The sequence below is a fragment of the Geotrypetes seraphini genome, chromosome 6 (assembly GCF_902459505.1).
Source record: "Geotrypetes seraphini chromosome 6, aGeoSer1.1, whole genome shotgun sequence".
NCBI lineage: Eukaryota > Metazoa > Chordata > Amphibia > Gymnophiona > Dermophiidae > Geotrypetes > Geotrypetes seraphini.
In genome coordinates, this window is record NC_047089.1 from 158,825,004 (window position 1) to 158,850,265 (window position 25,262).

The 25,262-nt window shown below is 43.5% G+C and overlaps 1 protein-coding gene across 1 annotated transcript in view; it reads right to left on the reverse strand.

Annotated features, from left to right (window-relative positions):
- Positions 1–584: 584 nt before the first annotated feature.
- TMCO3 (transmembrane and coiled-coil domains 3) overlaps positions 585–25,262 on the reverse strand; it is a 121,906-nt gene continuing 97,228 nt past the window's right edge. Inside the window, exons 10-13 of the mRNA XM_033948709.1 lie at positions 11,184–11,334; positions 10,571–10,650; positions 3,371–3,520; positions 585–1,567 (exon numbers count right to left, since the gene is read on the reverse strand). Of these exons, the coding sequence (XP_033804600.1) occupies positions 1,454–1,567; positions 3,371–3,520; positions 10,571–10,650; positions 11,184–11,334 (495 nt within the window). The 3' untranslated portion in view covers positions 585–1,453. The remainder of the gene's footprint in view (positions 1,568–3,370; positions 3,521–10,570; positions 10,651–11,183; positions 11,335–25,262) is intronic.

Sequence of the window (25,262 nt, forward strand, 5' to 3'; positions counted from 1 at the left end):
GCTGCGCGAGTCAATCAAACTTCTCCTCTCCTGCAACTTCCTGTTTCCGGTTGCGTCAGAAGAGAAGATTGATTGACTCGCGCAGCCGCGCGTGCACGGATTTTTGAACACGTGCGGCTCGGAAAAAAGGAAGCCGGAAAACTCGAAATTTAAGGTGAGGTGGAGGGAGGGAGCTGGCTAAATGCTACGGGCGGGCGGGCGGTGGCTGCGGGGACCGCGCGATCCTTGATACCTCACTGCGGAGACAAGACCATTCACCGCCCCGCAGGCGGTGAATGGCCTTATCCCCGTCGCCGCAGCGACTGCTAGTTTTCTTCCCCGTTTTCGGCGGGTGACCCGCGGCTAAAATGCGGTGGCCGCGGGTAAACCGCCACCGTGTCATTCTCTAATACCAGCTCCACGTGAAGAGGGGGAAGGGGATGGGGGTTGTCAGGTCAGGACCAGGAGTGTGGGAGACAATAGGTCTGCACAGAATCCCGCCAGGACTAAGTACATGACATGCTGCTACTATTCTTTGAAAAAGTCAGATGCAACTGCATGGAATTTACTATATTTTACACTATAAATTCTGAACAGATATTAAATCCAGTTTTACTTTGGTTTATTCAAGAAGAATCTGTAAACACTTATACTGATATTGTACTATTAACTGTGCAAAAAGTTCTGTCCTTTAAGAAAACCTATTTACACAATATGCCTGTTAACAGCAGGACAGTACACCATGGTCATCCTATTTTCATCCAAGAATAGAGAACAAAGGAAATAAAATATTCTACAATATAAAAATCACATAAAATCCAGAGGAAAATATAAGCTACAATGTAAAGCATTTTGTGAACATCTTAAAATAAAATATAACAAAAGGAATACAAACTACAGAATTATTGCCCCAGTGTAGTGTTGTACCACCTTCTATTTACAGTACCTCATCTCTTGGTTGTAAGAGCTTGTGAAGTTTAAAGCTACCAAGCCTTGTCAATTGTGAAAAGGGTTGTGATTAAAATTATACAAGCACATAATATACTCTGAATTTACACTAATAATTTAGTCATTTCATAAAAGCACCATTGGTACCATTAAATAAAATAAAATAAACCCACAAATTAAGGTTAATTAACAGATTTCAAAACCCCACTGTAGATAAAAGGCACATCAAGGCAAATGTTCAAGGCTATTTGCATGATGCAGTATTTCTCAAAGACAAAAATTAGTGCACTGTATAACTGAACCAAAAACAAGATTAATAAAGACTACAAAAAAGATTCCAACAGTACACTTTCCAAAAGTTGTGCAAACAGCTACACCAGCAATGTAGTGCTAATTGGTATAAGGCTCATAAGCAAATGTGTTCAGAGAAATACCACATTTTTTAACTTTCTGACTGCATAGAATTAGAGACAACAGGAACAACTCCAATAACTAAAGATCTTGATCACTGTTGGAAATGCCTTCATCAGATGCTGGAACGTTTATCTGGCCTTGGCACACATTTCATAATTGCAGCTTTCCATAGTACAGGGGCAAGCAAAAGGCTCAAAGTAGTCACACTTAGGATAAGAAGGTAGATCTGGAATTGGGAAAAAAAATTAGATGATTTGATTACAGACTAATCAGAACTGTAAACATTACTGAATAGACAAGCACAAATCTTTTAAAGGAACTGAAGCCTGTTTAACAGCTTATGGGGAAGGGGGCGGAGGAATCTCCAAGCCATGATGGTTTGGGATGGCCTGAACTGTACTTGACCTGCAACTACTGGTGAATTTTTCTAGCATTCCATGTGTGCTTCTGCAGTTTATACTTCAGCCAGCGATATTCCTATATGTTGGTGGTTTAACCCTGAGAAGAAAAGTCTTTTTTGTTTACACCACAGCACTGACTTTTCCTCTCACTGAATCGGTGAGTCTTATTTGGGGGGGAAACAAATAAATTCAAATCGACAAAATCAGGCAGCACTAGTGCAGATGGTATTCAACTATTCTGCAAACTTATGGCCTCTTTTACAAAGCTGCGCAGCAACAGCCCTGAAGCCCTTTAAGTCTCTATGGGTTTCGGGGCCGTTAGCACAGAGCAGCCGCTAGCGCGGCTTTGTAAAAGAGGCCGTTAGTGACTCCAGGGATGATTTCACTAATTTTCCACATTGTTTCACCACTGTAGAAGAGTGGCTGGCTACTAATAAACTGTAGCTAAATTGCATGAAGACAGAAATACTGCAGATCTAACAGCTATTTCCTTTTCTTGTCCTACCATTTACTAGGCCAGATAGTACTGCAGTTGAGTCCTGAGGTTTTGGTTGGATTTGACCCAACTTACATAAGAAAGTAAGTTCTGTTGTGAAACAGTGTAATGCAAACAAACAGAAATTGACCCTTGATACTCCACAGAATCAAAGAGCAACCAAAAACAAAAACGCTGTGGAGAAGATGTCCAAGATGCAGGCTTTATTGAAGATACAGTCATAAAATCCACATAATAAAATGTCTAGGACCCATAAGATGGGAACTATGGACCCAACACGGTCCATGTTTCGACGGCCCTGTCTTCCTCAGGGGTCCTAAGTCAAAAAACGTGGATTAAAGGCTGAGAACAATCCTGCTTGAGAGCTCTGCGCAATAGAGTAATGCACAATTAAGGCACATTCATTATCTACTCTCTTATTTGGATTTCAAAGATTTAAGGCTCCTTTTACTAAGCTGCGGTGTTTTTAGCGCACGCAGAATATTAGCACGCGCTAACCCCGAGCAACACGGCTAGAACTAATGTCAGCTCAATGGTGGCGTTAGCAAATAGCACAAGCGGCAATGTAGCGCGCGCTAAAACCGCTAGCGCAGCTTAGTAAAAGGAGCCCCTAGGCTATAGTTGTTCATTTATTTTGGTTTTATGTTTATTGTTGTAAATTGTTCTCAAGCCACATTGGGACCAGTGAAATATAAATGGGAAAAAAAAACTCCAAATGTTGTATACCACAGGACTCACTTTTATTTCCCATACAGTATTTGCTTAATATCTGCATTGCACAGTTATTATGTACAGTGATTTGGGAGAAATGTTAAATTATGAGTATTATGGAGATGACCAAAACAAGTAGATTTAATTATAGCTGAAAAAAGTAGCTCAGTGGCTACAGGAGAACAAACTCTTAAAATGTCAGGTAAATCTTTATAAAACAGAGCACTTTTAAAGTAAAAATTTCCTTACGGACCAATGAATATTAACTCATCTTTATTACAGGAAACTTTATTTTTTTGTTATTTTCTATATCTTAACTAAATGAAATTTTATGTTTTACTTATAGTGTAGTGATCAGAATAAATTTAACCTCTTCCCCACCCTCCATTTAAAAAAAAAAAAAGAAATCACAGAAGTTTACCTCCCGAGAAATGATACCAGATTTTCGTGCACGACTCCCCAGCACAAAAGAAAATTCACTGACTTGTGCCAGTCCTGATGAGACAATCCATTTGATATATTGGCTGTTTTCTGGCAGAACCAGTGAAAGAACGAGCACTGCCAAAACAAACTGCAAAACAAAAATGATTTTCAATTTGCATATACACATTACTCATGGACAATATATGAAATGCACTAAAAATCTTTAGTCACCACACTACTCGCATCTTTACAAATTTGCACAAAACAAACTATTTTTTTTTTATTTAGTAATTACATGTGCTTGGTATACTGCCGTTGGCTGGAAAAAAACACAACAGGGTGGTTTACAATAAAACAAAAGTCCATCTGATGTTTCTTACTCAGCATCTACTTCAGTAGAGGCCATTCCAGATAACAGATTTTTCTGATAAAAAAATTTTTTGGATAAAGGGGAAATTTTCCAGATAATATATTACATGAAAGCAATTAAGGGCTCCTTTTACTAAGCTGGCTTTAGTTCTTGGCACGTAATGTAGCGGGGTTAGCACGTGCAGCAATGCAGTTTGCGCTAAAAATGCTAGCGTACCTTAGTAAAAGGAGCCCTAGGTTTTAAATAACAGTTTTTTTCCTGACAATCAGGGTTCAGCGTGTTTTCCAGATTTTCCAGTGGAAGGCTACTAAAATGTTACATGGCCTTCGTCATAAGGCATATGGGGACAGATTTAAAGATCTCAATGTGTATACTTTGGAGGAAAGGCGGGAGAGGAGAGATATGATAGAGGAGTTTAAATACCTATGTGGCGTAAATGTGCATGAGTCGAGTTTCTTTCATTTGAAAGGAAGCTCTAGAATGAGAGGGCACAGGATGAAGTTAAGAGGTGATAGGCTCAGGAGTAATCTAAGGAAATACATTTTTACAAAAAGAGTGGTAGATGCGTGGAACAGTCTCCCAGAAGAGGTGGTGGCAGACAGAGACTGTGTCTAAATTCAAGAAGGCGAAGGATAGGTATGTGGGATCTCTTAGAGGAAAAGATAATGGCTACTGCAGACGGGCAGACTAGATGGGCCATTTGGCCTTTATCTACCATTATATTTCTATGTTTTGAAAAAAAGTTGATCTATTACTGCAATGCTAATTTCTACTCATTTTCTAGAAAGATGAACGTTTCAATCAAACATTTTATATAAGTTACACCCATTTGTGTCTCAGGTCCTAAATTTTAAGTATTCAAAGTTATACTGTTAGAAGACAATGTATGTTGCATCTTCTGCATAACAATTTAGTGTAGGGTATTTTCCTTGGAAAGTACTATTAATTTCAATGGCTTGTATATCGTTACACTACATCATTTGTAAACAAATTGCTGGTGGTGGAAGAGATCCAAGATTCTTCACAAAGTAGAAAATTCTACTCTGCTTTTAATAAAGAAGCTTTGTTTCAAATCTAAATCTATTTTGTATAACAATAGTGCACTTTCCTATTGCAGATACAAATCATTCCTGGACAGAACCTTTAAGTTCCAAACGAACAGACAGCAAGTCTGGCTGATAAACTACATAAACAAACCCAATCTGTCTTACAATGCATTCCGCAAATCGATCAAAACCGCCCTATTCGCAAAATTCACTGAATAAATCTGTCCCCTCCCTTCACTAGGACTCCCCTCCCTGTAAACGTCTTTCTTCTTCTCTCAAGATGCTCCTCATATATTCAGTTATTCGCTACCCATAGAACTCCAATTCAAATGGAAATTCTAAAGATATACTCAGATACTCATGACCCATGGATCCCAATCTATATGTAACTTTCCCCTTCTACACGATTGCATCATATTGCATCATATTGAGAATTATTGTATGGTACTGTATTTAATCTCAGGTACTGTATTGTACTTAGACTTATAGTATTCAGACTTATTATATTGTACTGTATTTAAACTAGTAGTATTGTACGGTACTGTATTGTATACAGACTCATTGTATTGTATTGTATGTTGACCTACTGTATTGTATTGAGTCCTTTTGTTATTCGCTGAATGTCCAGCCTTCTTACAATGTAAACCGCCTAGAAGTCACCTGACTACGGCGGTATAGAAAAATAAAGTTATTATTATTATTATTATAATTTGAATACAAGAAATCTAATATTAACCAGCCTTCTGCAGTACTAGGTTTTTGGGTGAAGTTAAGTGTAACTTAAAATAGTTAAGGAACACACACACATACTAACATGAGGGGGTGATGAAAAGTTCTCAGCACACCCAAGAAGGAAATGACATGGAGCCATGAAACTTAAAAGTTATTCCACATATTCACCCCTAAGTTCAACACACTTGGCACATCATGTCTGAAGTTTCTGTAACTCCTCCCAAAAAATGTTTGGTCACTGAAATTCTGCTCCGCTGCTGCAATCACCTCCAAATTACTTTAAAATTTCACCCTGTCAAACTCTTTTTAAGGTTTAGAAACAGAAATTAGTCAGATGGAACAAGATCTGGTAAATAGGGTGGATGGTCTATGCACTGAAACCCCAACTGCATCAAAACACCCATCGTTTTGTCAGCCTTGTGAACAGGTGCATTGTCTAGCAAAAAGAGAACTCCTTTCCGCAGCTCCCCTCTTCTTTTTACTTTCAATGCCACCTTTAATTGGCACAGCAAATTACAGTAGTATTCAGCATTAACTGTTTGGCCTCTTGGAAGATAGTCATTACAATACCTTCCTGATCCCAAACCACTGTAGCCATGACCTTTCCTGCTAACTTTTGAGTCTTGAATTTCCTTAGCCTTGGAGATCCTGAGCATCGCCACTGAATGGACTGTTTTGTCTCAGGATCATAGTGGTGTAACCATGTTTCATCAACAGTAACTAGTAATTTAGTCATTCCTAAAGGTTAGCATCAGCTCGCTGAAAATGCTACAAAATCAACTTTGAATTGTCCATTCAACTTGCTAGTAAGCATTCAAACATTTGGGCACCCATGGGCTGCTTTACAAATGTTCTCAATGGTTGTAGAACAAATATGGGCTAAAGAGGTTGCCATGGCTCATACAACCTTCAAGTGTCAGTCCAGCCCAAGCATAAGTGAAGGAGATGCAGTCTGCTAGCCAAGTGGAGATGGTAACAGGGGCTCCAAGTCTGTTGGGGTCAAAGGACACAAAGAATTGAGTAGATGCTCTGTAAGGGTTTGGGTAATCTAAGTAGTAAGTAAGAGCATGTTTACAGTCTAAGGTGTGGAGAGCTGCTTCACCAGGATGAGAATGAGGTCTTGGGAAGAAGACAAGTAGAACAATGGACTGATTGATATTAAATTCGGAGACATCTTTCAGGAGGAATTTTGGGTATGTTCAGACGACAACCTTATCATTGTATAGGGTAGTTCTGATACCAGAGCCTGAAGTTCGCTGACCCTGTATGCAGACATAAGGGCTATGAGGAAGAACACTTTCCATGTAAGATGTCTGAATGAAGAAGTGGAAACAAGCTCAAAAAGAAAAATTCAAGCCAGTGCTGGGGGTGGAGTTGGGGCGAAGTATAGGCGTTTTAATGATAGCTTGTTGGATGATCCCATGGTGGTGAACCAAATTGCGGGTTGGATTCAGGATTATCTAGCTGACAACTTGGGGTGTGGGGCCAACCCCTGAATCAATCTGGGAAGGCTTAAAGGCTACTCTCCGTGGTCGACTGATTTCTTTGGCTTCCTTCTGGAAAAAACATCAGCGGGAAGCAGTAAGTGCTCTGTTGGCCCAGATCGGGAGACTTGAGGGGATGCATAAGCACCAACCTTGGAATGCGGAGGTGGGGAGTCAGTTGCGGAGGGCACGTAGTGATCTGTATGCTTTCGAGTTGGAACGTTTGTGTTTTAATCTTCAATTCCTTCAACAGAAGTACTTTGAGTTTTCTAATAAGGCTAGTCGCTTGGTCGCCCATCAGCTGAAAGTGCGCCATACCCGGAATCATATTTTGGCTATCCGGGCAGCTTATGCATCAGGAGGATGATATTCTGGCTCGTTTTGTGGAATATTATGGTCAGCTGTATACCCCTGAGGCGGAGGGTACGCCCCTTGCCCGAGAGCAATATTTGGCAGCTGTTTCCATACCCCGGATAGTGGAGGCTGATGTAGAGCGCTTGGATAGACCGCTCACAGTCCTGGAAGCTGCTGGAGCTTTGCGTACCATGCACGTGGGCTAATCTCCCGGGTTAGATGGTTTTACTGTGCACTATTATAAACATTTTCAGGAGTTGTTGCTCCCGCTGGTAGGCTTTCTCAATTCCCTGCAGGGGGGTGGTCAGTTGTCCTTCTTCATGCGCTTAGCGGGGGTTATGGTGTTGGCTAAGGAAGGGAAAGATCTGGCACACTGCGTCCTATCGCCCAATCTCTGTGCTGGGGGTGGATACAAATTTTTTTACGAGGGTTTTAGTGGATCGCCTGATGAGTTGGATCCCGCAATTGATTCATCCTGATCAGACGGGATTCATAATGGGTTGGCAGGTGGGGGACAGTGTTCGGAGCGTGTATAATCTGTTGGAATGTGCCCGTACAGGGGGTAGGAAAACTCTGTTTCTCTCCATTGATGCCGAGAAGGCTTTTGACAGGGTCTCCTGGCCCTTCTTATTTCAGGTTTGGGAGGCCATTGGGCTGGGGCCCCGCTTGAGGGAATGGATTCGTATTCTTTATACTAACCCGATAGGATGTGTTAAGGTGAATGGGGGATACTCGGCTACCTTTCCGTTATCTCGGGGTATGCGGCAGGGTTGCCCACTCTCTCCCATCTTGTTTGCACTGGTGGTAGAACCTCTTGCTCATCGGGTTCATCATAGCCCCCACATTAGGGGCATTCATACGCCTTCTGGGGACTATAAGGTGAATTTGTTTGCAGATGATATGCTTTTTACGGTGGAGGATCTGGAGGGCTCCCTGCCTGCGGTGTTGGCGGAGTTGGAAGAGTTAGGGGCGGTTTCGGGTTTTCAGGTTAATGTTGGAAAATCAGAAGTGTTGAATGTGAATTTATCGGAGGCCAGGGTGGGGGTGCTCAGACAGCGATTTTCTTTTTGGTGGGTTAAGCATTCTATGCGGTATTTGGGAGTGTATTTTGGACCTCCCGGTTCAAATTTGTTGGATTTTAATTATCTTCCCTTGTTTCATCGCATTCAATTGGATTTGGAGGGATGGGGTAGCCAGCATTTTTCCTGGCTAGGGAGAATGGAGGTCGTTAAAATGATGGTTCTGCCACGCCTCCTCTTTTTCTTCCAGGCTCTCCCGCTGTGGGTCCCTCAGCGGATGTTGGAGGGGGTGCAGCGATGTATCCTTCGTTTTATCTGGGCTGGAATTGGATATGTTTCCATTGGATTGGTGAGAGAAGTTTCTCTATGCATTTCTTCTAATACCTCTTGTCAGGAAAGCTCTACTCAAACTTCTCAAAGACTAAGGCACCATGATTCTCATCACGCCTCACTGACCATGTCAGCCATGGTTTCTTCTCCCCCAACAGCTCAGTGTTCGGGAACCCATCACACTACAGTTGTTTCCAACACTACTCACATACAATGAAGGCTCTCTTCTTCATACCAATCTGCATTCATTAGCAGTCACAGCAGTGTATCTTTCTCCCAGCGAGTAGATGCTTTCACCTTGTCTACACCATAATCATCTATTATTGAAGCTTCCAGAAAACCTTCCACACAGTGACGCTGTCATTTTAAATGGACTCGTATCTCTGTCTGCTGTGATCTCCACTTGCTAGATCCAGTCACTTGTCCTCAACTGTCAGTTCTGGATTATCTCCTTCACCTTTCCAATTCTGGACTCAAAACTGGTTTGGTACGTGTTCACCTCTGTGCTGTTGGTGTCTTTTGTTCACCATTAGAAAAGAAATCATTAGCTATGCATCCCTTAGTTTTCAGATTTATGAAGAGCATTTACCATACCAAGCCTCCGCTCAAGTCTCCTGCCATAGCCTGGGATCTCAATGTAGTGTTCTTCATATTGATGAAGTTTCTATTTTTTTTTTTTTTTAATTAAAACTTTTATTAAGAAAATGCACAAAAGAACAAGGAAAATACAATAAGCAACCAAGAAAATAATGGTCCAATAAGAAATCAGTCTCCCCATAACAGGCCGATAGAGGCAGTCTAAAAACAAACAGACCAATGATGAGAACCCTCTTAAAAGCAGAGATATTTCCTATGGGCAGGTAAGACTGGAATGTGGATGTATACTTCTTTGAAGTCTAGAGAGCAAAGTCAATTGTTTTTCATCAGTAATGGTAAGAGATCCCAGAAAGACCATACAAAACTTCTCTTTCACTAAGTATTTGTTGAGAGCACAAAGGTCTAGAATTGAGCAGAGACCTCCATCTTTTTTGATAATGGGAAATACTTGGAGTAGAACCCCTCTCCTAGAAAGACATTTGTTTTATTGCACTGAGCTGGAGAACTGCTGAGAGCTCTTGGTGAAGGAAGGTTTTCTGGAGGAAGTTGGAAATAGAGAATGACACTGGGAAAAAAGTTGTCCCCGCAAGCTCGGTCCCCATCCCTGCAAACCATCTGATCCCATCCACACAAGCCTTGAATAGTTTTATACTGAACTACAATATTCTGTACAATTGTCATTTTATAAATCAAAGTTCTGGCTGCTGAACTAGAGAAAGAGATATTTGTTTATAAATTTTTATCAACACACCTAATATACTACTTTATCCTAAAACAAAGAAAAGAAATATAATTTTTTTTCTACCTTTGTTTTGTACCTTCTCCCCTCTTTCTCTTCCCCGTTTCCCTTCAGCGTCTTCTCCCCACTCTCTCTTCAGCGTCTTCTCCCCACTCTCTTCCCCGTTTCCCTTCATTGTCTTCTCCCCACTCTCACTTCCCCGTTTCCCTTCAGCGTCTTCTCCCCACTCTCTCTTCCCCATTTCCTTTCAGCGTCTTCTCCCCTCTCTTCCCCATTTCCCTTTAGCGTCTGTTCCTTTTCACTGCCCCCCTTCAGCACCCTTCACGTGGTCCAGCAGCCCTAATACCAACTCCAGAGCACAACTTTTTCTATTTATATGCAGGCAAAGTTCAGGAAAGAATATCTAGTTATCAGGACCATAAAATGACATTTGTTATCAGCAGGACCATAAAATGACATTTACCCTCCAAACATGCTTTGTTTGAAATTAACTATTCATATATGAATAGCAGAAAAGTAAAATATACCTTTATTAATACGACCAACAATGTAAGAAAAAGTAAGATGGTGAGCTCATAAATTACAAAGGTTGGAAAAACGTGGAGCCCTGTAGAAAAAAAAAAGAATAAGCATGAGTATTAGTAAACATGTATAAAGAAAGAATCTTCATAAAATGACATACAATATAAAAATATTTAAATTGTAATTTCTTAAGTAACTGCTACTGACTCTAGCACTAGTCAGCATTCTATTAAGAAGCTGTACTCCCATATATACTGTACTTTCTTGCATTTGTGATAGGCAGACGTAATCCTCAGAGTACATGTTACCATTTCAAAGGGCTCATGCCACTCACATCTATGATCTATAGAGGTGTGTGTTTTAAAGGCAAGGCCTAGTATACAGAACTAAAGAAAAGAATACTATCAATTATGCCTGAACACTTTGTCCTACCAGTTAAAGCTGGAATTTCTGCATTCCAAAGCTTTATGACAATTGTTTGTGGGCTAAATTACTCTAAAGATAAAATATTTAAAGAACTGAATGTCAGCTAAACTCTGCACCTTCAAAAAACATTTATACAAATTGACAAAGTAGCATACAAGTCATAATCTGTGTTTAATAGAGAAAAATGCCTACCTATAGAAGCAAAGAAAATAATGGCAAAAAAATCCCGTATTGGTTCAATACAGGACATGATTTCTTCTACAACCATGTGACCCTGTGAAGAGATGAGTGCTCCAGCTAAGAAGCATCCCAATTCCATTGATACATCCAGCAATTCTGTGACCTATTAGAAAAGGGAGTATCTTCAGTACTATTCTTTGGATTTAATAAGCAATTGTAAAACTAAGTACGAGTATGCATGTATTTGGACAGACTAGATGGATTCTGAATATAGCTGGGCAAACTTTAAAAGCTTTAGCAGTTTCAAGCCCAGCTCTTTTTCAGCAACATAACATAAAAATGTACAGTATTTATTAATTGTAGTACCTTTTAGTTCAAAGTGATGAACATAAATAATAAACTGACCATTAATCAACTAAATTACATAATATTCAACATTATAAAAACAATTGCACTTTTTATTGTCTTTAATTGGAAATGCAGAATAGCACAGTTACTTACCGTAACAGGTGTTATCCAGGGACAGCAGGCATATATTCTCACATGTGGGTGACGTCATCTACGGAGCCCCAGCGCGGACAGCTTTTCAAGCAAACTTGATTGAAGTTTCAAGTTTGCTATGCTGCACCACGCATGTGCATGCCTTCTTGCCCACTAGAGGGCGCATCCCCACCTCGTGGTCCTCAGTTCCATATCCAGCAAAGAAGCCATCCCCGGGAAGGAGGGCGGGTTGTGAGAATATATGCCTGCTGTCCCTGGATAACACCTGTTACGGTAAGTAACTGTGCTTTATCCCAGGACAAGCAGGCATGATATTCTCACATGTGGGTGACCTCCAAGCCAACCAAAAAAGGGCAGGTGGGAGGATGGCAATTTAGGAAAACAGATTTCGCAAAACTGACTGGCCAAACCGGCCGTCACTCCTGGATAACGTATCCAGACAGTAGTGGGAGGTGAAAGTATGAACCGAAGACCAAGTGGCAGCCTTGCAGATGTCCTCCATCGGAGTAGACTGGAGGAAAGCAACAGAAGCTGCCATCGCTCGGACCTTATGTCCCATAACCCGACCATGCAGCTCGAGACCAGCCTGAGCGTAGCAAAAAGAAATACAAGCAGCCAACCAGTTGGACAAGGTGCACTTGGAAACAGGACGTCCCAACCGATTAGGATCAAAGGACAAAAATAATTGAGGAACCTTCCGATGAGACTTGGTGCATTGAAGATAAAAAGCCAACGCCCTCTTACAGTCAAGCGTGTGAAGCGCCGCCTCCCCAGGATGAGCGTGGGGCTTCGGAAAAAACACCGGAAGAACAATTGACTGATTGAGGTGGAAATCAGACACAACCTTAGGTAAAAATTTAGGATGGGTGCGAAGAACCACCTTGTCATGATGGAACACAGTAAAGGGCGGGTCCGCAACCAAAGCCTGCAGCTCACTAATCCGACGAGCAGACATGAGCGCAAGCAAAAAGATCACCTTCCAAGTGAGAAACTTAAAAAGAGACTTGTCAATAGGCTCAAAAGGAGGTTTCATCAGCTGAGCCAAGACCACATTAAGATCCCAAACCACAGGAGGAGGTTTCAGAGGATTAACATTCACTAAACCCCTCATGAAACGAACCACCAGAGGATGAAGAGAGAGAGAACGTCCCTCGAGATGCCGATGGAAAGCAGCATTAGCACTGAGATGCACTCGAATGGAAGTCGTCTTTAGCCCAGACTTGGACAAATGCAACAAATATTCCAGAACCGAGGACACCGGAACCGAACTCGGATCCAGATGGTGCGAGGAACACCAGGATGAAAATCTGATCCACTTCTGGGAATAACAAAGCCGAGTCGAGACCTTGCGCGAGGCTTCCAACACCTCCCTGACCGACTGAGAAACAGAAACCGAAGTCAGGGGGAAAGGAACCAAGCCGTCAGATGTAATGACTGAAGATTGGGATGCAACAGCGAACCCCGACTCTGAGACAGCAGAGAGGGAAAAACAGGCAGAAGTAGAGGCTCCCTGGCACTGAGTTGAAGGAGCAGGGAGAACCAGTGCTGACGAGGCCAACGAGGTGCAATGAGAATCATAGTGGCTCTGGATGACTTGAGATGAACCAACGTCCTCAAGATCAGAGGGAAAAGAGGAAACGCATAAAGGAACCTCCCTCCCCAGTCGAAAAGGAAGGCATCGGCCTCGAGACGGTCCTGGGAGTAAATCCGAGAACAATAGAGGGGCAGTTTGTGAGTCTCCGGGGAGGCAAACAGATCCACCTGAGGAGTCCCCCAGCGGTCGAAGACCTCTCGCAGAACTCGGGAGTTGAGCGACCACTCGTGTGGCTGGAGAAGACGACTGAGTTTGTCAGCCAGACAATTCTCTCCCTGAATGTAAACCGCCCGCAGGAAGATGTTCTGGGAGACCACCCATTCCCAAAGGCGCAAGGCTTCCCGGCACAGGGACCAAGAGCCCGTCCCCCCTTGCTTGTTTACATAATACATTGCCACTTGGTTGTCCGTCCGTACCAGTACTCCTGATTGCGCAGCAGATGGCAGAACGCTCGAGCTGCCAGAAAAATGGCGCGAAGCTCCAACACATTGATGTGACAAAGACGGTCCTCCGCCGACCATAGACCTTGAGTCCGCAGACCGTCGAGGTGAGCCCCCCACGCGTACTCCAAAGAGTCCGTGGTTAGGACCTTGCGATGTGGAGGGACGAGGAAGAGCAAACCCCCAGAAAGATTGGAAGAGTTGGTCCACCAACGGAGCGGGCGTCTCAAGGAAGGAGTCACTGTTACAGGAAGGGAGAGCGGGTCTCGATCCTGACGCCACTGGGAGGCCAAGGTCCACTGAGGGAGTCTCAGATGCAATCGGACAAACGGTGTGACATGAACCGTCGATGCCATGTGGCCGAGTAGAATCATCAGCCGGTGCGCTGAGACGGAGCGCTGCCGCGAAATCTGACGGCATAGTCAAAGCAGAGCCTCCAGCCTCGAAGAGGGAAGGAACGCACGAAGGCGAACCGTGTCCAGCACAGCCCCGATAAACTGAAGGGATTGAGCAGGGCACAGCTGCGATTTGGGAAAATTCACCTCGAACCCCAGACGTTGAAGGAAGATGATAGTCTGTCGGGTCACTGAGATAACCCCCTCCCGGGATGAAGCCTTGATCAGCCAATCGTCCAAGTAGGGGAAGACCTGCAGCCCCTGAGATCTCAGGGCAGCCGCGACTACCACCATACACTTCGAGGCCAGCCCGAAGGGGAGGACACGATACTGAAGGTGCAACTCCCCCACCTGGAACCGTAAGAACTTGCGGAAGGCGGGATGCACAGGAACATGAGTATACGCTTCCTTCAAGTCTAGGGAGCACATCCAGTCCCCCTCCTCCAACAGAGGGTAGAGAACCGGAAGCGACAACATACGGAACTTCTCCCGGACCAGGAACTTGTTGAGCTTCTGGAGGTCCAAAATGGGGCGTAAGTCCCCGGTCTTCTTTGGGACCAAAAAGTAACGGGAGTAGAACCCCCACCCCCATTGGTTTGGGGGGACCGGCTCCACCGCCCGAAGGCTCAACAAGGGCCTGGCTTCCGAGAGTAGAAGAGGAAGCTGGGTTCGGTTGCAAAAAGATGCCCCCGGCGGTTGTTCCGGCGGCGTGGCCGAGAAGTTTAGCGAGTAACCCTCGGAGACGAGACGGAGCACCCAAGCGTCTGACGTGATCATAGTCCAGGCCGAATGAAAGGCCCGCAGCCGGCCCCCGATGGGCAGGGGGTCCGGAGAGAGTGCGGAGGGGGCCCACCCCCATCCGCTCATCACGTCAAAAAGACGGCACCGGCTTAGACGCCCTTTGCGTCTGAGGTTTCGGCTGGGCCCCTCTGCCCTGCTGCGGTGGGCGCCTGGGCGGAGGCCTCGAGAATGCTGGTGTAGACTTTTGAGGGTATCGCCGCGGCGGAGGTCTAAATGGCTTCTGCGGCGTTACCCGTGGTTTAGGATGGACCAAGGAGGCGATGGAGCGCTCGTGTTCGGACAGGCGTTTGGTCGCCGCCTCCAAACACTCATCGAACAATTCCGATTCGACGCATGGCAGATTGGCTAGGCGCTCCTGCAAGTTCGGGTCCATATCAACCATTCAGAGCCATGCGAGACGGCGCATCGCTACTGCAAAGGCGGAGACTCTGGAGGCCAACTCAAATGCGTCGTAAACCGCATGAAAAAGGTATAGGCGCAGCTGTGACAAGTTGGCCATAAATTTACCAAAGTCCCCCTTATGGGAATCCGGCATGACCCCATGATAACGGGGTAATGCCTTCACCATCTGCCTCAGATAAGATGAAAAAGTGAAAGCATAATTAAGGATCCTGGCCGACATCATGGAATTGGAATAGAGGTGGCGACCAAACTTGTCCAAAGTCCGCCCTTCCCGCCCGGGAGGGACCGCAGCGGAGACCCTAGAAGGCTGGGACTTCTTTAACACCGACTCCACCAGCAACGACTGGTGAGACAGTTGCGCTTTCTCGAAGCCCTTACATGGGATGGTACGGTACTTCGACTCCATTTTAGATGGAACCGCTGTGACTGTAAGAGGGGAGTCCAAGTTCCTCAGGAAGGTCTGATGGAGGACTTTATTAAGAGGCAGACGAGGGGTCTCCCTCGGGGGAGAAGGTAAATCCTGCTCCTCCAAAAACTCCTTGGTGTATTGTGAACCAGACACCAGATCCAGGTCCAAGGCCCTCCCCATATCAAGTACAAATCTGGAAAAGGAGGAGGGTTTGGACGGTGGGGAGGGCGATCGAGAGGCCCGCGTCTCCAAAAAGGAAGGGGAAGTCTCACGGGAATAACGAGGTTCCCTACCAGACCCCGAGCCCCAAGAGGCCGCCCCAAGCGATCTGGACGGGGTCGGGGACCGCCTATGCCCCGAGGAACCCCTGTGTGAAGTCCCCGGGGTACGAGGCACCGAGGTCTGCCCCTTCCGTTTCGGCGAGGAGTCTCTCGACAACCCTCCCTCGGAGGAACGGAACAACCTCGGATTATCGAGGCGGAGCTCCGAGACACATAGCGTCTCAGCCCCGGTCGGCGAGGAGCGACCGCGCCTCCGAGGAGACCTGCGAGAACGCTTGGGCTTCCTCAGTCAGCGCTTCGCCCGAGGCCGACCCGAGGGCGAGGAGCCCCGGGAGGACCTCGACGAGGAAGAAGTGGAAGAGATCCTCCGAACTCTCCGCACCTTGTGCACCTGGTCGACCGAGGTCGAGGGCAAGGTCGGGGTCGAGGCCGGAACCACCCCGGGGGCCGAAGTCAAGGGCACCGAGACCGAGGCCGCCGAAGCCGGGGCACTCGGGGCCGAAGCCGGCTGCAGGTGCGCTAAGGCGCCAGACAGCTCCGAGGTAATGAGGGCACGGAGCAAGTCCTGAAAAGCCGGCACTGCCATCATGGCTGGTAGATCCGGGGCCGGCAGGTGCTCCCTCGAGGGCGACCTCGGTCTCGAGTATTCCCGCGGGGCACCCGACTTCGACGCTCGGGGCGGGGCCGAGGACGACCCACCCGCCCCCGTCGAGGATCCCGAGGATGGCTTCTTTGAAGTTGGAGCTGAGGAAGGAAGAGAGGACTTACCCCCCGTCGACTTCGAAGTCGAGGCCGTCGGTTTCGAGGAAGCAGGATGTCTCGGCGAGGCCGAGGTGAAGGCCGGGGCCGAAGCCGAGGCCGACGTCGAGGCCTGCTCCGCGGGGTCGACAGCAAAGAGCTCCGCCATTCTGGCTCGACGGCGGCGGAGAGCTCTTGGCTGAAAAGTCGAGCACCTGGGACAGGAATCGGTGGGGTGCTCGGGACACAGGCAAAGTAAGCACCACCGGTGGGGATCGGTGAGAGAAAGTAGCCGATCGCACCGGGTGCACTTTTTAAAGCCCGTCAAGGGACGGGACATGAAATCGAAAAATGGCCGGGAACGGAACGAGGTCCCGCGGCCGCGGCTACCAGGAGCCCCCGGAGCCGAACGAAAAATCTTTTTTTTTTTTTTTTTTCGACGATTAACAAACACACGAACGAATAAAAAAATAAAGCAAGCACAGCGACCGAGAAAAACGACTCAGACGCGGTGTCAGAAGGCAAAAAAGAGAGAGCACAATTTCCACAAGGCTTCTGGCTCCGCGGAAAAAACTGAACTGAGGACCACGAGGTGGGGATGCGCCCTCTAGTGGGCAAGAAGGCATGCACATGCATGGTGCAGCATAGCAAACTTGAAACTTCAATCAAGTTTGCTTGAAAAGCTGTCCGTGCTGGGGCTCCGTAGATGACGTCACCCACATGTGAGAATATCATGCCTGCTTGTCCTGGGATAAATTAAGTTTATAGTTTGTTTGATGTTGCTTTATTGCTTACTATGTTGTATGTATACATGTATTGTATGTTTTATATCACAAGTGGGCAACCACAGTCCTTGAGGCCACTACCCAGTCAGTTTTCAAGATTTCCACAATGAATATGTATGAGATTGATTTGTATGCACTACTTTCAATATTTTCAGTGGGGCTGAGGGAAATAGGACTATGGAATGATAGGGTAGGGGAGATGCTGGAGTTGGTAGCAGAGCCGGATCCCTCTCCCTTCCAAACAAAAAGACATTCTGCTGCCACTGAGCACACCTTGAGCTACTTCTGAAAAGGAGATAAAAATAAATGCATTAATAAATTATAATAAAAAGCCAACTTATTGAATCACACACACTGAAAAAATTGTAAAATGAAAGACATACAAAAAGACAGTAGTTGTAAATAGTCATGAGATAGGAGGTAACATCCTATTATGGATTAAGCAAAGGTTGAAAGACAGAAAACAGAGAGTAGGTTTAAATGATCAATATTCTCAATGGAGAAGAGTAAATAGAGGTGTTCTATAAAAAAAATGGGGCTAGGGTTCTTCAGCTTGGAGAACAAGACAGCTGAGAGGGGATATAACAGAAGTTTATAATATACTGAATAGAGTAGAAATGGTAGACATGAATAACTTGTTTACTGTTTTCAAAAATACAAGGACCTGAGGGTATGCAATGAAGCTACTAAGTAATAAATTTAGAACAAATTAGATGTAGCCCCTGGCCTCCTATAGTACCCTGTAGTTGGTTATATGCACAGGAGGCAGGCCTTTAGAAGGACACTATCAGGTAAAAGGAGAGTAAGTAGGACAAATCGAAATTCCCCCTTTACTAGTATAATCAGGGTTTTGGGACTGATCCTCAGAGCTAATATACTGTACAGTAGTAGCCAGCTGCTTAGAGAAATTCCCTGCCAGCTCGTACAAAACGATTGACAAGAGAGAGACAAACTTGCCTTTCTCTACTCCAAAACTGCTTCCTTCCCCTTCTCCCACCAACTGCTTTCTGTCCCTCTGTACAGGGACATAGTGATGTTCCCTAGGAGTCTGTGTTGGGACCGCTGTTTATGTTTTTTTTCACATTATTTATCAATTATCTAGAGATGGGAATAACTAGTGAGATAATTAAATTTGCTGAAGACACAAAATTGTTAAATTGCAAAGGACTGTGAAAAATTGCAAGAGGACCTTGGGAGACTGGGCATCAAAACGGCAGATGATGTTTAATGTGAGCAAGTGCAAAGAGGAACCCAAACTATAGCTACATAATGCAGAGTTCCACGTAAGGAGTAACTGCCCAGAAAAAGGTGTCATCATTGAGGATAAGTTGGCAAAGCCTTAGGTTTACGGTCCTGAAGACTTGCCATAAGGTCATCCAAAAGTCTGCGATCTCCTGCCGCTAGGATGTCGCCGCAGGGAACCTCCACAGCACGAGGGCAAAACCAGTGAGAAATTATCCAAAATAAAGTACTGAAAATTTAGAAATGAAACACAAGCAAAATAGATAAGCTCCTACAGTCTGGCATGTAGGAATACAAAATTGAGGTCCAGGAAGCATGCTCCAGGATATGATAGAAATGGGTGGAGAAGACTTCTATCATTTGAAGTTTCTTATAGCTCCTGGCGGGCCAGGATACACAATACCCACTAGTCCCAGAAAAAAGTGGGATTCTACAAGAAATACGAGATTATTCACTTTCCTTATCCTTGTGCTTCTATTTTACCATTCAAAGATGTTCTTGGTGTTGTTCTAGACCAGGGTTTCTCAACCAAGTCCTTGGAACACACCCAGTCAGGGTTTCAGGACAGCCACAATGAATGAGCATAAGATACATTTGCATACAATGAAAGTAGTGCATTGAAATGTATATCATGTATATTCATGTGACTCCTGAAAACTTGGCTGCATGTCTCAAGGACTGGGTTGAACATCCCTTTTCTAAACTCTAAACTTATTTTTAAGATTACTGCTATTGTTTGCCTTTCACTGCATCCATTTGGCTAAACCCTTTCAGCCTCCTCATGTTAGAATACTGGCTCTTTTGCTGCTTATTTCATTGTGGTATCATTTACAATGGAATGTCTTTGAAATGTCTTCAGCATATTGAGTCTACTGTTGTGAAGCTGATAGAGAATGAATTTGTCCCTGTCCTTGCGGTTCACTGCAGGAAACCATTCCCATGTCATTCTTTAAGGAGAGAGGGAAGAATCAGAGTATGAATGGGCACAGCAACTAACTCTCAAGCCTTGCATTGAAAAATGCTGGCATAGAAGCACTGAGGTTGAGATAGACACTAAAGAATGAGATGGGTTGGTTTCCTGTGGGACGGGGACAAATTCTGTCCCTGTGTCATTCTCTAGAAGCTAATCCATAACATAACAATTCACTTATATACCACAACTACTTCGCAGTTCAGTGCAATTAACAAAATAATAAAATACTGTACATTCACAGTGAATTATAATCCCAATTTAAAAAAAATTATCAAATAAGCATGTTTTTTAACAGTTTTCTTAAAGATGGATGCGAATTAGAACTTAATATCAAATTACCAAAATTATTGTCCTATACACCTGTCTGATAAGATAGAATTCTAATGAAGAATCATTGGTACACACAATCTTTTACAGAGGGAAAGGTGAATAACCTTAAATCCCAGACAAGGTGCTTTCTATTGATAAATTTGAATTGTTCGAGAATATAATTAGGTATAAGACCATTCAGTGTCTTCTAACAAATACAGCCAAATTTGAACAGTATTCTCACCTCTATTGGCAACCAATCCAATATCAAATAATATTTTGGTATATAATCAATTTTTTTTGAAATTGAATATTAATCTGTATTAAGCTGAATATTAAGATGTATTCTGAATGATCTTCATCCTTTTAATATTTTTTTTACATAAAGATAATGCCCGGCATTATGACTATGTGACCCTTCTCTCAATCAAAGAGCACTAACTTCCTGTCTCTGCTTGCCTGATGTTTACCTCACACTGTTTTCCATCATCCCCATGTACCTTATCTTATTATTTGACCAGAGAGGAACTGCTAACCATGATTCATGTACTAGTCACAGACTAGTTAGATTACTGCAGTTCATTACATATACATCTTCTCAAAAGGCAGCTAGGACACACTGCAGCTTATTCTGATAAATATCGGAGAGAGCGAGAACCAGAAGGCCTTGAGTATGTGCAGATGCTCAAGGCCCAGCCCAGGCAAGAGGCAGAATCTTCAGGCACCGGCATGTCCTCTGTGTTGGTGCTGATGCCGGTGCCAGATCGGGGTAAGGGATTGTGTTTGAGTGGGTGGGGGATGCTGGATCGTGGGGGGCGATGCCAGTTCGGGGGGGGGGGGCAATGCTGGTTCTCGGGAGGGGTGTGGAGCAGCACCGGTGGCCTCGGGGAGGGGGGGAATGAATCAAGCGAGTTCCCCTTACTTCCTATGGGGAAACTCGCTTTGATATACGAGCAATTTGGCTTACAAGCATGCTTTTGGAACGAATTATGCTCGTAAACCAAGGTTCCACTGTATTTGATGGACTAAGTGGAATATTAGGACTCTGCTCAGCCCAAGATACTCTTCCATTGGACTCTCCTCATCTCAAGACAGTTAGATGGGCAGCTACTAGGAAGGTGGCTTCTAAAGAGCTTCATATGTTGAACTTGTACTTGACCCTTGGAAGCAAGGCAAAGCATGATTTTCTAATGAAACATTTGGTTAGTTTTATGCAGATGGGTTTATTATTCTACTCTGCAATGGCAAAAATAAAATAAATGGCTTGTTACCACAACAACTTGCTTCCTCTTGCCATTGCATGGCAGTATGCCTCCCACCAGAATAAACTAGATTTAAATACCAAGCTACCTGTTTAATCTCTGTACCCCATATTCTTCCTCTCTGAGCTGTCACAGGCTAAGGTATCAAATAAGCACTTTTGAAGTAAAACCAAGAAGATAGTTTGTTTACAAACTTAAAAGTAGCTTTTTAGTCATTAATGTTCCCTCATAAGTTTATTTCCTGCAAATTTAAAAATTTCATTAAAATTAGAAAGCTGTTCTTTTTAAAGAGAGTTACGTCTTTATTTTAATTTATTTCATTTCCTCTATGTAAACAGAAATAATCTGAAAAATGGGGATAATTATAGGACCCTACTTATAAAAGACACATAGATGCCGATGTTGCATTTATAAAATTGGTGCATTTTTAGAATTTTTAATCATTTGAGGAATCCTGAATCTACCATTCCGCATTTACTTGATTTGATTGACAGATTTGTAAAATTTTCTGGATATAAAATAAATTGGAATAAATCAAAGGTTCTTCCTTTAAATGTGCATTGTGTAAAAGGTTTATTTGACTCATTCCCATTCCTTTGGAAGGAAGATGGTATAAAATATTTAGGTATTTGGATTCAAAAAACACTGGAAGATACAATGAGAGTAAATGAAAAATCCTTATTGCTAAAGGTCTCAGAAATGTGTGAGCAATGGAACCCATTATATCTGTTTTGGTGGGGGAGAGTCCAAACTGTCAAAATGATGATTTTGCCTGTGGTTTGCTACCAAACGGGTATGTTGCCAATTTATTTTCAGGGGGCCTTTTATAAGAAATTAAATAGTATTCTTACTAAATGTATTTGGCTGGGTAAATGCGAGAATTGCTTTAGTATCTTTACAAAAACCAATTGTGGCAGGTGGGGTAAATTTCCCAAACTTTTATAGGTACCATCAGGCCTATATACTGCATCAGGGTATGTTTTGGATCCTTCCTGAGCTCATGGAACATCTCCCTGATTGCCTTTATTTAAAATGGCAACTCTTGTCTCCATTGAGATTATGTCATATTTTAAGTTTCAAGTTACCGAGGATTTACATTACATTAGTGACTTCTATTCCGCCAGTACCTTGCAGTTCTAGGCGGATTACAAAAGAAGATAACTGGACATTTCCAGGAAAATTACAATTTAGGGAGCTGTTTACATGATTGAGACTTTGAAGAGAAAATTACAAAAGTGGTAGAGACTTTGAGGGGAAATTTATGAGAGGGGGGATGGACAAGGGGATGAATTTTGATATCTAGATAAATTTTTTTGAATAGCAGAGTTTTGATTTCTTTTCGAAATGATTTGAAGTCGCTCGTTGTTGTCAGCATGTTGGAGATGGAGTGGTCAAGTTTCGCTACTTGCGTCGCAGGTAGATTGTCATACATCTTCTTGCGCTGAATACCTTTGAATGGGGGTAGGTAAATGGGGTCTGAGTTCTCCTTTGTCTAGTTATATGGTTCCAATTTAGGCGATTGTTTAGGTAAGTGGGGGCAGTGCCATTTATTACTTTGAATAATAGGCAGTATAATTTGAATTGAATTCGCGCTTATATAGGTAGCCAGTGTGAGTCTAGGTAGGCAGTGATGATGTGGTCAAATTTACTTAGTGAATAGATCAGTCTGAGGGCTGTGTTTTGTACCGACTGTAATTGTTTTATCATGTTTGCAGGGCATGGTAGGTAGATGATGTTGCAATAGTCCACTAGACTTAGGACTAGGGATTGGACTATGAGCCTATATTGCTCTTTGTCAAATAATTTTCTTATTTTTTGTAGATTGTGCATGATTAAAAAGGCTTTCTGGGTAGTCTTGTTGATTTGGACCTGCATTGTGCAGCATCTATCTATCATCACTCCTAGGAGTTTAAGAGCGGACTGTAAAGGGTATTTGGTAGCATTTATTTCTAATTCTGTAATGGATGGGGTTTTGGCATTTTCAAGCAGTAGAAATTTTGTCTTGTTCGAGTTCAGCTTCAATTTGTGGTCTATCATCCATTTTTCCACTGCTTCTAGTGTTTTTTTCAGTTTTTCTGTTGAAGTGGGATCTGGTAAGTCGAAGGGGAGGAGAATGGTGATGTCGTCTGCGTAGCTGAATGATGTTACGTCTAGATTATCTAGGGAGGATATAAAGAGGTTGAAGAGCATTGTTGACAGTGGTACTCCCAGGGGTTAGACCAGGTTTCTGATTTAAGATCATTTGTCTTTACTCTGTATGTTCTTGATTTAAGAAATCCTTGGATCCAGTTATATACCCTGCCTGAGATCCCTATGGCTTCTAGTATCTGTAGTAGTATGGTGTGGTCTACCAAGTCAAATGCAGCAGAGAGATCAAGTTGAATTATCAACATCCTTCTGCCTTTGCTAAGGTGCTGTCGGGCTGTGTCTAGTAGAGTTACTAGTAGTGTCTCTGTGCTATGGTTGGTTCTGAACCCTGATTGTGAGGGGTGAAGTAGGTTGTGGTCTTCCAGGTAGTTAGTGAGGTATTGTGCAACTAGTCCTTCTATTAGTTTAACGTATATTGGTATTAAAGCGATGGGTCTGTAGTTGGAGGGGATATCTATTGTGCCTTTATGATCTTTCACAATTGGGGTGATTATGATCTCACCTAGGTCCTGTGGGAATTGACCTTCCGTGAGTGTAGTTTGTACCCATTGCATGAGGCGAGCTCTAAATTTGGGGGAGGCATTTGTTATCAGATATGTGGGACAGTTGTTCAGGTCGCATGATGCTTGACTGTATTTTTTTGTAAAGTCAGTTCATATCAGGCCATTGTACTGCTGGGAAGTTGGTCCAGGTCCTGTCTGCTGCAATGGCTTCTCCTGTTGCAGGATTTATTATTATCTCGTCGAGGTGGCTTGGTGTGTTGTTGAAGGTGGTCCTGATTGTAGTGATCTTGTTTTTGAAGTGGTCTGCTAGTTGGGTAGCTGTTAATGGGTGGTTTCCTTGTGCGGCTAGGAATGGTTTGGTATCAGTGAGGTTATTTACTAGTTTAAATAGTTTTATTGTGTCTTGGGCCTCCAAGCCTACCAGTTTGGAATAGTAAGCTTTTCGTTTTTCCTTGAGTTTGATCTTGTATTGTTTAATTAGGCTTCTCCATGCTACTTTAGTGTGTTCTTGGTTCTTTTTTCTCCAGTCTCTTTCCAGTTGTCTGCATTGCCTTTTGAGTTGGAGAAGTTCTGTGTCGAACCATTTGTCAGACGGTCTGCAGATTCAGTATTTTGATTTTACTGGTGCTAGCTCATTCAGGATTTATAAGGACAATAGAATTTTATTCGCTACATGGCAGACATTGAAATTTATTAATAGCTTAACACCTATTCCGATTCATTTATCCACATGTCAGTCCTTATGGTTGAACTCCAAGATTCAAATTGGTGAGTCTAAGATTCTCTGGAAGCATTGGCTGCAGGTGGGCATACACACACTGGATGATGTGTTGTCAGATGGAAAGCTGCTTGAATTTTCATGACTACAACAAACATTTGGTATTGCAAAGTCTCAATATATAAGTGGTTGCAGTTGAAGCAGGCCATTCAGAAGGGGTTCCCTGATTGGCTTAACTTAAAAACTCAGTATAGCTTGCCGAGGCATCAGGCAGCCAAGTGGTATAAATTAATATCTGATTTTTTTGAATAAAAAAACAAAAACTAGTCTTAGAGACATTTGGAGCATTGAGATAAAGCAGCTGATTTCTGTGTCTCAATGGCCACGAATTTGGACTTGAAGGATGAGATGTACAGCATCAGCATCTATGAGACAAACTTGATTTTTTTTTTTGTTGCATAGAAATGTTTGGACCCCTGTTAGATTACAAAAATTAGATATTTCTAAGTCAAATAGATGCTGGCGCTGTCATCTCGATATAGGGGCACTGGATCATCTGCTTTTCTTTTGTCCCTTGATACTTAGATTTT